The 14731-nt window shown below is 44.3% G+C and overlaps 2 protein-coding genes across 4 annotated transcripts in view; one reads left to right on the plus strand and one right to left on the minus strand.

Annotated features, from left to right (window-relative positions):
- Positions 1 to 109: 109 nt before the first annotated feature.
- METRN (meteorin, glial cell differentiation regulator) overlaps positions 110 to 14731 on the plus strand; it is a 98450-nt gene continuing 83828 nt past the window's right edge. Inside the window, exon 1 of the mRNA XM_039349870.1 lies at positions 110 to 269. The gene's annotated coding sequence lies outside the window, so the exon portion shown is untranslated. The remainder of the gene's footprint in view (positions 270 to 14731) is intronic.
- FBXL16 (F-box and leucine rich repeat protein 16) overlaps positions 12571 to 14731 on the minus strand; it is a 39536-nt gene continuing 37375 nt past the window's right edge. For all 3 annotated transcript variants that reach the window (XM_039349867.1, XM_039349869.1, XM_039349868.1), the window contains one exon: positions 12571 to 14098. In XM_039349867.1, coding sequence (XP_039205801.1) covers positions 13950 to 14098 — 149 coding nt within the window. In that variant the 3' untranslated portion in view covers positions 12571 to 13949. The remainder of the gene's footprint in view (positions 14099 to 14731) is intronic.

Raw genomic sequence — 14731 nt, forward strand, 5'->3', positions numbered from 1 at the left:
GACGTAGTCTGCGGGAGGTTGTAGAACAGGGTGGATCATACCATTGCAGAACCCGATGCGGGGGGGGGGACGGCGGCATCTCGAGTTTGCATTGGATTGATCCGTAGAAACAGGAAGTTGGTTGGAATTGCGCAGGCGCTGCTTTTCTTCTTGCAAGGCTCCAGTAGAGCTGGAGAAGCTTCTTGGATGAGAAGCGAAACGTGTTCAAAGAGAAAAAAGAAAGTCCAGTTGCCTCGTGAAAAAGCACCTTTGGGAGCTCCAGTAGAAAGGTAGCAATGCAGCAGCGGTTGTCAGAGACATTGTTTTATATATACATATATATTAAATGTATATGGCTGCCCACTTCAGGCTTGTGACTCTGGGCAGCACCTATATTGTGATAATTGCCCAGCAATAATTATGCAATTATAAAAATAATATTTACATATATATATATATATGTAATACACACCTGTGTATAATATACAGCTATATTAAGTACAATTGCTAATTATATTTGGGGCCTGTTTATCCAACACAGCTCAAACTGTGGTTTATCGAATCAGCCATTGGTGATCAACCATAAGCTATGATAGCCAGGCTTTAAGAGCCAGTTTTATGCATCAGCCTGAACTAAAGCCAAACAAGGTGCATTATGGTTTAGAGTAGACCCAAGTTTTGCAACCTTGCCAACTTTTGAGATGTATGGACCTCACAATACAATTGAGCTATTTGCTGGGGGAAGTCTGGGAGTTGTAGTTTATTTATGAAATTTATTGGCTGCTCATCTCAACACAGGGTAAAATGTGCACCTATTAAGAATGATTAAAGTCAAGAAATTCTGGTTTAGCTTGTTGTCTTCACCCAGTGAGGGTGCTCAGGAACTGCATTCACACAACAAACAGAACTGAGTCATCCCAGTTTATAGATTCAAACAAATCAGCATTCTACAGATATTCACCACTATTACAAATTCAAACAATTCTTTGAATCTTAAACCAGGGAAAGAAATATAAACCCAAAATTCATTGGCCATTTGACGCAACAGAGAAACCCACTAAAATAAATAAACAAGAAACTGAAAGAACCAGATTTGCAGATCGGGTTAAATAATTACAAAGAAAGATTAAATTTGTCATGCAGTGCAAACAACCCCAAACAAAACAATCTGCTAATCTTTCTCTCTTAATAATCCTGCGGCACAAAACCAGTCAGGTTGGATTTTGGCTTGCCCAGAATCCCTGCTTTTATGGCGCTCCTCACAATGATGAATTATAAATTATAATTGTAGGGACTGTGGAAGAAATTAAGCAATATGAATATTAATAAATATTTTACTCTAGGGTTCCTGAACATAGCAAGATTTTTTTTTAGGTGTAGCTACCATTAGCTTTCCCTCTCCTCTGCATTAGGGGTTAGATTTGTGGTCATTAGTGATCAGTCAGGCAATTAGAAGTAGCAAAAAGTTGTGGTTTGATATTTAACAAGTGTGACGCAATGTAGAGAATCTATTTTAAACATAACCAATAACATCACAGCATAGTAATAAAAATGTGGTTTAAAAAACCTGAATATAATTTATATATATAGTATTTCAACAAAGCTTTTATTTTGCTAATACAGTACTGTAGAAGGACAAGCAGAACCTGGGGGGGGGGGGAGAAATCAAAAGAGGAATCAGTCTGGAGTCATTACATTCTCACAAACGGTCCAAGTCCAATTTACTTGAATTCCAATAACTCTTTATCTACTGCCAATTTAGTGCTGATGTTTAGTTGACTAGTTTCTTGCGTTTAGGCAAGAGCAATAAATCAGATTAATTCAGTGGTGGGATTCAAATAAGTGAACAACTGGTTCTCTGCGTGGATGCCGCTTCCGGAAGTCCATTCTGGGCCTGGGCAACAAAAAAATAGCTACCGGTTCTGCCGAAGGGGTGCAAATCGGCTGAATCCCACCACTGTATTAACTGGAACTTAACATGTGATCCTGATTCTTTGCACCCCACAAATACTGAGATGCAATGACATTATTGTGCAAACTGTAGTCTATAACAACCCAATTTTGTGTAGCTTGGTAAGAGTGTACTCTAAATGGCTGAATGGAAAGCTCAACACTTTGGGGAGCAGGGGAAAAAAAAATAAAGGAATCGTTCTGAAATGATACATCCAGTTGGTCCTTAAAACCTCAAACTATAACTCCGCTATCCCACTAGATCAGGGGTAGGCAACCTTGGCTCTTTTATGACTCGTGGACTTCAACTCCCAGAATTCCTGAGCCAGCATGGCTCAGCATGGAAACCTCTCCCTTTCCCATCAGCATGGCTGCCTCAGGAATTCTGGGAGTTGAAGTCCACGAGTTATAAAAGAGCCAAGGTTGCCTACCCCCTGCACTCCTAACATAACTCTGCATTGATATTGGGGGGATTGGTGTATAAAAGATGCTTTTATATTAGGGATTCCTTCTTTGATGCACTTAATTTCTGTATTGCATTGGCTGCTTTAAGACCTGTGGATTTCAACTCCCAGAATTCCCCGGCTAGCCACGCCAGCTGGGGAATTCTGGAGTCGACATTCACAGGTCCTAAAGCTGCCGATGTTGAGAAATAGGAAACCTATTATGGTTTTCTAAAGTGAATTAGAAACTTCTGTTGGAAAAAATTGTCACATATACTGTGCGATTAATACACACATATCACAGAGGTATAAAAAGAACCCCAACACCAGATGGCTTGTGTTTTTATTATTTTTTTTAATATATATTTTTATAAACAGATCACATGGTAAAATAGCACAAGAAACACTTACCAAATATAAGATTATATCTTCAGAATATACAGGAGAAGGAGGCTTGTATGTACAATAAGAAAATGGTTTTCAGAATTCCCCCCTCCCTTTTTTTTCCCTCTCTAAATAGCAATCTGAAATATCACAGCTTCTTTCAGTAGCTTTAAATAACACTTTGGACCAGCGGACACTTTAAGCAAGGGTGCTGAAGAGACTTCTGGAGCCCAATTCTCGACAAAGGTCTCTTGTGCAAAACTGGTGGGAATGGAAAAGCAGTTCCTGTTTGGGCCAGGAGAACTTGCACAGAGAAAGAAAAAATAAAAATAACCCCGAGGATTGTGCCCTGTCTTTGGACCAAGATCTCGACGCAACCCTTGCAGAAAATGGAGTCCACTCCCTAGAACAGCTTGCATTCTTCCTTTTAGAAAAACCGGTGACTTTATGTCAGCTTCTCTTCCTTTAATACAGAATAACAGAGTCGGAAAGGATCCTGGAGGTCTTCTAGTCCAGCCTTCAGGAATAAGACCACATCCTTTATTTGGGCATCCAGCCCGTGGAGTAAAATAGGTGTAAATTGGGGGCTAGCACGGCGTACAATACAAGGATCAACTTTGTAAGGAGAGATGGACAACATCAAAAATTCAATAAATAAATATAAATAAAAAAAATAATAAAAGCAGGTAAAACTCTTTGCCCCGGACGGCTTACTCAAACCCCAACCTTAATACAACTGGTCCTCGACTTACAACAGTTCGTTTAATGACCGTTCGAAGTTACAACGGCCCTGGAAAAAAGCGACGGATGGTGGTTTTTCCACATTTACGACCGTCGCGGCATCCCTGTGGCCACGCGATTAAAATTCAGACGCTCGGCAACTGGTTCATATTTAGGACCGTCGCAGTGTCCCCCTGGGGTCACGTGATCCCTTTTTGCGACCTTCACAGCCGTGTGACTAACAGCTGCGGAGATTCCCTTAACAACTGTGGCAAATGGGCCAAATACTCCCTTAATAAAAGTTAGCAACATAAATTTTGGGCTCAACTGTGGCCATAAGTCAAGGACTGCCTGTGTATTTAGCTTTATACAACACGCCAGGCCCCCTCTCTTGGATCTGTTCTGCGGCTGGACTTCGGACAGGAGAGCTCGTTGAAAGATTTTGAGTCTCCGACCGTTCAAATGCCAAGGCCGTTCCAATCCTTCGGAAAGCGCCGCCGTCTTGAAATGGAGCCGAAACCATGCCGAAATACCGGAAGCGGCGATGGGAGGCTTAAAATAGGACATTTGGCATCTGAAACGTTTGCATGCCCTTTCTCACCACTGCTGCCTGAATTTTGCCTGCAGAAATGCGGTGGGTCGAACCTGAGAGATTCAGAACACTCTGCTGCGCATCGCAATCCTTTTCACTTGTCATCACTTCGAAATTCACAAAAAGGGGCATCTTTAAGTTTCATCGTAGGGAGAGCTCAGTGGTTGAGTGCCAGTTTTGGAAGTTTGCTAATTTTGTAACGTTGGGCGATCTCTCGATGTCAGTGGGGTTTTTTGAAACTCAGCCACTGGCTCGGGAATTCTGGGACTTGAAGTCCACGCCTCTTAAAGTGGCTGAGTTTGAAAAACATTGAGTGGGTTGCCAAGAGTAGATACCAATTTGATGATATATAATTGTTGTTGTTTTTTAAAGTTGGGAAATTTTGAAAGGACTGGATGGTCCCATCGCGTAGGATAACAAAATAACTTTGCCTTCTAATCGACTTGAAAATGGATTGGATTCTTACCTAATCATAAATATGCAAAAGATGTCATTATTACCATGCCATTAATATTTATGGAAGCTGGGGGAGACAAAATCTGAATTAAGAATATCTGGAATCACGCCTCAGAGCTTATAACCATCCCATTCCTGCCTCTCATTCATCCATTGTGATCTGGAAACTACAGTAGTGACCACAATTGTGGAAACCTTTTGGGGAAAGTGTACAGTAGAAATGCCACCTTTGGTTAAGTTTCCACCCGTTTTTCTTCTAATTTCTTTATAACCGTAGCCTTGTTCACTTAATAATACTATTTTACATCGCTTTCTGGGTGACCAGTCAACTCTTTGCATCATGACTTTAATTTTATGACGTTTTACAAGCTCACTAAATGAAAGAACACAAAAAAAACCCCAACCAACTTGATGGCGATCACACAACACACTGACAAATGTCCTTCTCTCATTTTCAATACGTGACATCAATAACTGAATCCTACTGTGATTTGATTGGCTCATTGCCAAAACAAGATGACACCTGATTGGCTCTCTAAACACTCATGCTCATTGGCTATAATCAGATGAAGGAAAGCTACTTGATATCAACCTGAGCAAGTTGTGCTTCCTTTTTCTGGTTATTTGGCTATAACTTTTCATAGAATGCAGTACAGATAATTGAACAAACTTTGTTGCATTACATTCTCGATTAAATTATCTTTCCATTGATATATAATTTTATGGTACTATTCTCCCCCCAAAAAAGTGGTGTTATTAGCCATCAAACCTCAAAAATACACTTTTCCCAAAAGGTTTCCACAATTTTGACCACTATTGTAAAATGAGCGTATATCACATTATTGGTGATTCAGGGGAAAAAAGTGCCACTGAACATACAAGAAACAGCAAAGCTGCACCTTTCTCATTTACGGCTAGAAATGTGCCTGCCTGGACTTGATTCGACAACGGGAATCCAATGTCCTGCCTCCCCATTGGGCCACTGACTTTTGGCTCTGCTCCTTCTGATAATATTGATTCCAGCAAGAGAGAGAGCAATTTCCCCAAAATTCTGGTCCCAAATCAATCAATCAATCAATCAATCAATCAATCAAGATATAGATATATATATATATTGCTAGCGCCCCTCTCCTTTAGAAGAAAAAAAATATGCACCCTTTCAAAAGGCACTCTCTCAATGGCTTTTTTCTTTTGATGTCTCTCAAATATCTTATCCACAGAAATCCATGTGGCGGTGGGTGGCCCAAAAATGAGTGGCAGCTGCACTCGTCTCAATTTTTTTTTTTTTGACTCTACTGAAGACTCTCCTATTCACGTAACCTGCCTTACATCATACAGGTAGTCCTCGACTTACAATCATTTGTTTAATGACCAAAGATACAGCTGCACTGAAAAAGCGACTATTTTTCATAGGCCATTGCAGCATCCCCACGGTAATGTGATCGAAATTCGGACAGTTGGCAACTGGCATGCATTTATGACGGGTGCAGTGTCCCGGGGTCATATGATCTGCTTTTGAGACCTGACAAACTGGGAAAACATCGCTCTGCACCTGTATCTGGAACTTAATCCTCACCTCCAAACTCATTCAGACTCTGTGTCACACCTTCTGCTAACAACCATGGATTTACACAGGATGTTAGGTTGAGGAAACATGCCCCCCCCCCAAAAAAATAAGGAAATTGTACATCTCCTCCTCCTCCTCCTCTTCCTCTTAAAAAACCTTCGCATTTCTATGATTCGTGATAGCATATATATTTAAAGAAAGCAGTTGTTCACCAAAATTTGTCGGTGAGTGTGTTCAAAATGGCAGTGGAGGAGGCCACGTCCAGGCACACCTGTTAAAATGGCATGCAGTTGGTCATCCAACGTAGGAGGCCCGTAGATGTTGGACTGGATGGTGGAGATTTACATGGAGAGACCAGCCCTCAAACATATTGTGTGAATCAGCTGGCCCAGATGAAGATGCGATTGGAAGACAGACAGATGGCCTCTTTGTAGAAGATTCACAAATAAATGGGAGTCTTCTCCCCCACACCCTCCCATCAACCCCATCGCTCTTCATGCACCATAATCTTTGAAACCTCAAAACTCCCCCCACCTCCCATAGCCCCTTTCTATGATTCTGAATATTTAGTTGGATTTTATCAAAAAGTCCATGCAGGATATTGAGTCTGTGGTCCCACCACTTCCCTGTAAGATGATGAGCATGAGATTCCAGTTTTGTGTACTGAGGAAAACGATGAAGCATCTGCAAGAAATTCTAAGGGCAGCTGATCTGGAGGAACTGCAGGCTGGAAAGCCACCAGGAACCCCGTGGTGGGCCCAAAGATCCTAGAGCTGACCGTGAGATTAGGAAAGCTACTTAATTGTGGGCAGACTATAGCCCTACCTGGCAGGGGTGTCTGCAAGATTTGGTCAAAAACAGTCAAGATGACACCCGAGATGGTACAATGGAGTCCTTTGCTCTGGTCTGCGTTTTCAGAAGCTCAGTTACCACATTGCCACTGCCATCAATATCACGTACATTAAGAGCAGCATCCTATCTCCTCACTAGCTTAAATCAATTGCCTTCCCTTTTGGGAATCTTGGGAAGAGCAATTTGGTAACAGTTTAGTAACTATTGCCAATTTAGAAGTTACAGATGTTTATCATTTATTTCTTTAGAACAGTGGTTCTCAACCTGTGGGCCGGGACCCCATTTGGGGTCGAACGACCATTTCACGGGGGTTGCCAAACAACGCAGTCTGCCATTTTTCCCCCCCTTAGCTGTGCTGCTCCCTTTTATTCTATTGGCTTTTGGAAGCCAATAGAATAGACTCTCTTGAATAGAGTCTAATTCTATTGGCTTTCAAAAGCCAATAGGAATTGTCTAGGCTGTCTCTGCCCTGGGTGAGCCCGCCAAAAGTCCCATTCTGCAAACGGTGCTGCACCAGGTGAGTAGTCCTCGACTTACGACTGGTTGAGTAGTCCTTGACTTACGACCAGTTGGGGGGTTGCAGCATTAAAAAGGTTGAGAACCACTGCTTTAGAACATAGAATTGGAAAGGGCTTGGAGGTCTTCTAGTTCAATTCCCTGATCAGGCAGGAGACCCTATACTTTTCTGGACAAATGGTTGTCCAATCTCTTCTTGAAAAATTCCAGTGATGGAGCACCTGCAACTCTTGGAAGCAAGCTGTCCAATTGATAAATTCTTCTCACTGTCAGAAAAGTTCTTAGTTTTCTCCTTTGTAAGTTTCCATCCATTACTTCTTGTCATGCCCTTTGGAGAATAGGTCGACCCCTTCCTCTCTGTGACAACCCCTCAGGTATTGGAAGACAGCTATCCACCACCCTTGGTCCTTCTCTTTGTTACAGTAGACCTACCTAATTATCTTAAACGTTCCTCATATGGCTTAGCCTCCAGGCCACTAATCGTCTTTGTTGCTCTTCTCTGCATTCTTTCTAGGGCAGGGATCTTCAAGCTTGGCCCTTTTATGACTTGTGGACCAACTCCCAGCACGCTGGCTGAGGACTTCTGGGAGTTGAAGTCCACAAGTCATAAAAGGGCCAAGTTTGAAGACCCCTGTTCTAGGACCTCAGCATCTTTTTTATATCTTTGTACTATGGCTATCATCCAATGCTAGATCTGTCTTTCATATATTTATCTCTTTTCCCCCCTCCCCAAAGTCAGTGAGAAGAATTTCAGGCGATCTTCTTTCATCCAGATTCCTCAGGATCCATCAGATCCCTGACGTATTGGATGGGAATTATTGGCCTTGCAGTCCCACCCATCTGGAACTCTGCAGATTGGAGTAGACATTTAATTGTGACGTAGAAAAATCCAGGATTGAAATGGTAGGGATTTTAGAAACTGTTGGGAAAACGGATAGGTAAGGAGGCCTGCCTTACTCCAGGGTGTCCTCAGGATGGTGGCCATGACAAACCAATTCATGCACATCAAAAGCAGGTAGTCTCAATTGTGACTTTTTTTTTTGACCCTATCCTATAAGAGATTCCCAGGCTCTTTCCTAGAAATAAACTTTACAGAATTCAAGTGGACTAATTCTGGGTTAGAGAGACAGGGGATTGCCCTGAGAGCAAGTCGTTTTAATTTGTTTCAATAATGTGCTGTTGATGCTTACTAAATTACAGATTTATTAAATGTTAAAATAAATAATTGAATTGACTGCTGCAAAATTAAGTTCTAAGTCTTTATTGATTCTTCTGGCTAGCTAGATAAACCTTCTCAGAAGATTATGGGACATGATCAAAACATTGCCTGACTATATCGTATGGACGAATAAATAAGTAAATAGATCATCCATCTAGTTCAGAGCCAATCTGCTCTTGAAATTATACCACGCCAATGGCGTTGGTTTCCCTTTGCTCCCTGTTATTAATTGCGCTTTAATTACAGTTTCACTCCTTAGCCAGTACACATTTTTCTGATAGGAAATCTGAAACCAATGGGAATTAATTCCCGTTAAGCCAAACTCCCAGGAGACCAAAGAGTCACTTTTGGTGAGATGGATGGCTATATAAATTTGATAGATAGATAGATAAATAAATAAATAGATATATAGATAAATAAATAATTTCTGATTTTTACAATTGATGACCCCATTTTGGTTCACCTAGGGTTTCCTTTGAATCATAAATTGGTGAGACAATGGCCTGCCTCGCTTTTTAATTACTGCACTGTAATGCAACTATTTCTCAGCCTAAAAAAAAAAAATCATATAAAATATGAAATCATAGCCTTTTTACTGTTTAGATATGTAAAAGTACAGCCTTGGGAAAAATATTGGTCGGGAATCGACGGAGCGTTCTGCAAACTACGATAATTTCTGGATGGGAATTTAGCAAAGGGTGGTGGTGGTGGTTTTCTGTTTTTGGTTTTTTTATATATAAATATGCAGCAAAGGGATTTTCTTTTGAATTTTGAAAGCGTCCTGCAAAAGGAGAGGCAGCTCAGTGACCTCTCAGTGATCTGAGGAAATCAACAGCAGGTCCAAAGGGGTCTGTTATCTGACTGCATTACAGGTAGTCCTCGACTTAACGACAGTTCGTTTAGTGACCGCTTGAAGTTACAGTGGCACTGAAAAAAATGACTTATGACGGGTTCTCACACGACCATTGCAGCATCCTTATGGTCATGTGATCAAAATTCAGCTGCTAGGCAACTGACTCGTATTTATGACGGTTGCGGTGTCCAGGGTCATTTTGCGACCTTCTGACGAAGCAAAGTGAACAGGGAAGCCAGTTTCACTTCATAGCTGTGTTCCTAACTTAACAACTGCAGTGATTCACTTAATAGCCGTAGCAAGAAAGGTCACAGAGTGGGCCAAAATTCCCTTAACAATTGCCTCCCTTAGAAACAGACATGTTGGATTCAATTGAGACGCTACCTGTGTCTCATTCATCTACCTCAGAGTCCCCAACCTTGGCCACTTCATGACTTGTGGACTTCAACTCCCAGAATTCCTCAGCCAGCATGGGGACCCCTGATCTACCTGATCTGATCGGTGCAATTTCCCCCCCCCCCAAAGGTAACCAAAAACGAGATTGGCAGCTTGAGGAAAAGAGTGGAAATCGTGTGAGTGGCAGCCGAGCACACAGTTTTGTCAATACTGCACGGCTGGCACTGAAATTCCAGGCGCAGATGAATCCTGTGGTCAGATGCTCCTGCTGGAAAGATGCCAAAGCCCATAGTGGTGCACAGTGCTTGTGGTCCGCTGGTATACATAGAGGGCATCAGTCAGCTGTTGGAAGAGCTCAAGAGACAGTAGAATCAGGCCAGGCTTTATGGCCTGGCATCTCTCTTTTCCTCCGAGGTCAGAGCTGAAGGAATATGGTAGTTTGGTCGGTGTGTTATTAGTATTATTTTTGGCTTTGTTTATAAGAAAAACAGGGTAGCCACCAAAGGCACTCAAGAACTCAAACCTGTCTAATTGACTATGCCAGTCTTGGCTCGCGGCCAGAAGCCTTGCAAGACGACCGCTTCAGGACCACGATCTAGGGCAGTGATGGCGAACCTTTTAAAGACCGAGTGCCCAAACTGCAATCCAAAACCCACTTATGCATCCTCGGGTGCTGGGTGGGTGTGACCCATTGGCTGGGCGTGGCTGCGGTGGTAACGGCAGATTGGGTGAGACTAAAAAGTTCAATCAATTCCAACTTTGCAAGATCTTTTTTTTCCCCGCAAGAAGTTGAAATTGACTGATTGAACCTTTTTTTTTTTTTTTGCACACAGCGGTGGAGGCCTAAAGCAAAAAGGTTTCATAAAACCCAGCTGAAGGCCTAAGACTGGGGCGACGGCGCGCGTACCCACAGAGAGGGCTCTGAGTGCCGCCTCTGGCACCCGTGCCATAGGTTTGCCACCACTGATCTAGGATAGACAATCTGGTGGGAAAACCACAAAGGCAATTTTCCCTCACTGGGCTTCTCCAGACCTGTTGAACTACCCCTTCCATGATCCCCAGCCTGCCTGCCTGCCTGCCTGCCTTGACGGCAACCTCTTCCTCCAGATAAGTTAGAATGACATGCAATAGTCTACGGCAGTGTTTCTCAACCTTGACAATTTTAAGGCATGTGGACTTCAACTCCCAGAATTCCACAGCCAACATTGCTGGCTGTGGAATTCTGGGAGTTGAAATCCACATGCCTTAAAATTGTCAAGGTTGAGAAACACTGGTCTACGGCAACGTCCCCTTTGTTTTTTGCGAGTCCTGAAAAGAAATAAGCTAGGACCACATGCGATTCTCCTGCCCAGTTATTGGACGCAATATTGTTTGAAGTCCACTTTCAAGACAACCTTGCTGGCTTTCCCCAGTTTTACAGGACAGAGTTTCACCAAAGTCGTGGCTTCCATAGCTTCAACCACCGTGTCGGGAGCACGGTGGCTCCTGCGGTTAGAACGCCGGGCTGACGATTGGCAGCCTCATGTTCAAGACCCTTCGCGGCCGCAGGGTGTTTTGAGCACCCGTTACATGCTGCAGCTCCCGCCGACCCAACGGTTTGAAAGCAAGCGACCGCAAGTAAATTAATGGGTACCACTTTGGTGAGCAACTTCCCAGGGGTACGAAAGGAGCCCCCCGGGATCCCTCAGGCAACGGCGATCTCACCGGCAAAACCTTTCACCACAGAAACACTCGGTTGAAAGTATTAATTGGGTTGCAGTGCCCAAACTGCAACCCAATTAATATTAACCGCCATGCCTGTTTCTTTCTAGGTATATTAGCATGCACAGGCCAGGATCTTGGGGGGAAAAGAACACATTGCTTCCAGGGTTTGTCCCATGCAGCAGAGGGGGGGGGGGAATAAAGATATGGTTTTTATCCTACCACCTTTGGAGAGCAGAAAGCACCCAGCGCCCATCCCAAAAGCTTCTTGGAGATAGGAGTAGTGAGAACAGTTTCTCTGCTGTGGACTTACCCACTCTTGGAAATGGGTTCTCCCTCCTTTCTCTTCCAAAGAAGCCAAAATAAACCAGAATCACGCAGGCACTCTACTGGGATTGCGTGAAGAGCCCAGCAGCTCTTCAAAAGCACAGAAGAGGTGGCTTTATCTGCCCAGCCATCCCAGGGAGATCCTAAGGTTGGAATTCAAGTGGAACCCATGGCTTAAAGAGCCCGGAGCTCTCCCAATTTTTCCAGTACATGGTTCTGCCCCAGAACAGATCTCTGGGTCTGAAGGATGAATGCCTGAAAGCTGGAAATGCCCTTAGCCCCTTATTGTTCCACGAGGCCTTGGAAATGGCTTCTAAAAATCTGGTGGGACGAAAGCCACGAATCACCAAACATCTGGTCAGCAGCAACTTTGGCTGGAAGAGAGCCAACGCTTACAGTTTCCCCTTGGGTTTGGTGGGGTGAAGTCAGAAGGAAAGAAGGGGATCTGTTGGTTGATGGGGGTGTCTCCCAGGATGGAAGATGGAACTGGGGTTGGTAGGATTGGAGGAAGGAAAAGAGATGTCTTCATCCCTCTTGGATAAGACCGGGATGTACAGCTGATGATCTGCGTGGTCTGGAGAAATGGAACAAGGATGGTATACAAGCCACATCAGCTTTTTTTTTTTTTTAAACACCAGAACAGACGAGCCAAGCCAGGATCAAAAAACTGCCACCCACAGCCCAAAAGCAGAATCAAGACTCTACCTTATCACAAGACGCAAAGCAAGCGAGCATGCAAAGGCTGTGGTTTTTGCTCCAAAGAGAGGGCGAGAGAGGGGGAGGAACCCCCTCCTTACTCATTCACAAAAATCAAGAGAGTCGAAACCAAATGAAAAGAGAGAGAGAGAGAGAGAGAGAGAGAGAGAGAGAGAGAGAGAGAGAGAGAGAGAGAAGAAACGAAAGAAAAGGAGGCAGATGGGATCCACCAAGGATCGTGCGTTGCGTGAGCTTTGAGTCAGCTTAGGTGAGTTTCTCCAATCAATCTCCTTCCTCTCTAGCTTTGCTCCACTTTCTGGAACGTCCAAGAATCAGGAGCTTCCCCAAATCCAGAGCTTCAAGAATTTCCGGGACCCTTTCTCTCACAGCATCGGTCAGTTTCCGTCTTCTTCTTCCTCTCTCCCCTCCCCCCAACTTTTCCTTTTACAAGTGACCTTACACTTCCACAGCGTCCCATGCTTGGAATTCAGAAGCCGACCCATTTCACAACTGTTGATGCTTCCTCTGGTCCAAGGAATCTCCGGCGGGTTCTCGACTTGTCCAGCTTCCCACCTCCCATGTAAACAATGCCTGCCTTTCGCGGGCAGGTTCAACCGACCAACATCCATACCTTGAAGGCCTTCCCAAGGGCTGATCCCTTGATCCTCATGCCACCCAGACTGGGTAGGCTAATAGGCGAACCTCTCTCTGCCCATAGCGTGAAATGCCCGGACGGGCACAAATCGTTTTCATTCAGCACTGAAGTGATGTTGGCTTGTTTGCCAACAAGGCTGATCGGCCACTGGGGTTCTCTCGCTGGTTTTCCTACATCCCTTTCATTTGGTTTTGCTGTTGGGGTTTCGATCCACGTGGGTGTGTTTTCCTTATTCTTGGTTTGTTTTTTTTAACCCCCTCAAAAGGTAAGATTTTTAAACAGCTCGCTACGAGGAAGATGAGAGATGATGGGGATGTCAGGATTTACAAACTCGGGGGTCAGTTCTTCCACTTGGTTAGAGCCACGGCCGATCCACCCAATGACCAACTCTTTTCTCAATTGTTCGTGTGCGTTCATCGCACTGTTTTTCCCCTTGAGTGTACAATGTGTGAGCGTGTGATTTCAAGTCACAACAGCCTCTTCCGGAAAGCAATCATCCATATATATCTATATATCTCCATATACAGTTATATATCAATGATGAAGAAATAAAGAAAACCTTGACTCTGGAGGGTTGGTCAGTGCTGAGTTAGGATTGGAGAACACGGCTCCAGGATTTGGCCAGATCTTCCAAGCGAGTGGCTTACTCGATCACCATGCAGCTAGGCAGGTGTTGGGAAAAGTATTTAAAGAGCTCTGGAGTCGCGCCCGGGCAATTTGTCAGCTCCAGTTCTTCCAGGTCGTGAAGCTGGGCTAGGCCTGAAAGTCCCGTGGTTGTCAACAGAGGGCAGCCTGGTAAAATGAAATCAGAGAGGGCCCAGTGAATAAGAACGAATGAACAAAGGAGAATATTCGTAGTTCAGGGCAGAAATGAGAGGTCCTTGGTGCTCTCTGAGTTTGGTGGTTTTCTTGCAGACCTCTCATGACCCAACTACGTAACTTCATCAGTGCTAGAAGGGAGTGAGCTTTGTGGAGCGGAAGGCGGAGAAGGGGGGAGGAAGAGGAGGAGGAGGAGGAAGACAAATGTGGGGTTCCTGGTGCTCTGAGCTTGCTTGTTTTTTTTCATTACCCAACTAGTTAGCGTCATCAATATTAGAAGGGAGTGGGCTTTGTGGAGTGGAAGGCGGAAGAGGAGGAGGAGGACTAGGACTATGGCAGTGATGGCAAACCTTTTAGAGACCGAGTGCCCAAACTGCAACCCAAAACCCACTTTTGTATCACTGGGTGCCGGCCGGGAGTGGCCCACTCGGCGGGCGCAGCTACAGTGGGCTTGGCTGACTGGGTGGGCGTAGCCACTGGATGGGTGCGGCTGCAGTAGTCATGGCAGATTGGGTGGGCATGGCCAGGGTGGACGTGGCCACCTCGATGTTGCTTATGGGGAGGGACACCTGTGGGAGCAGGGCAGGGTTGAGGGAGATTCAGGGA

The sequence above is a fragment of the Crotalus tigris genome, unplaced genomic scaffold, assembly GCF_016545835.1.
Source record: "Crotalus tigris isolate CLP2741 ecotype Arizona unplaced genomic scaffold, ASM1654583v1 scf7180000018301.7375997, whole genome shotgun sequence".
NCBI classification, from domain to species: Eukaryota; Metazoa; Chordata; class Lepidosauria; order Squamata; family Viperidae; genus Crotalus; species Crotalus tigris.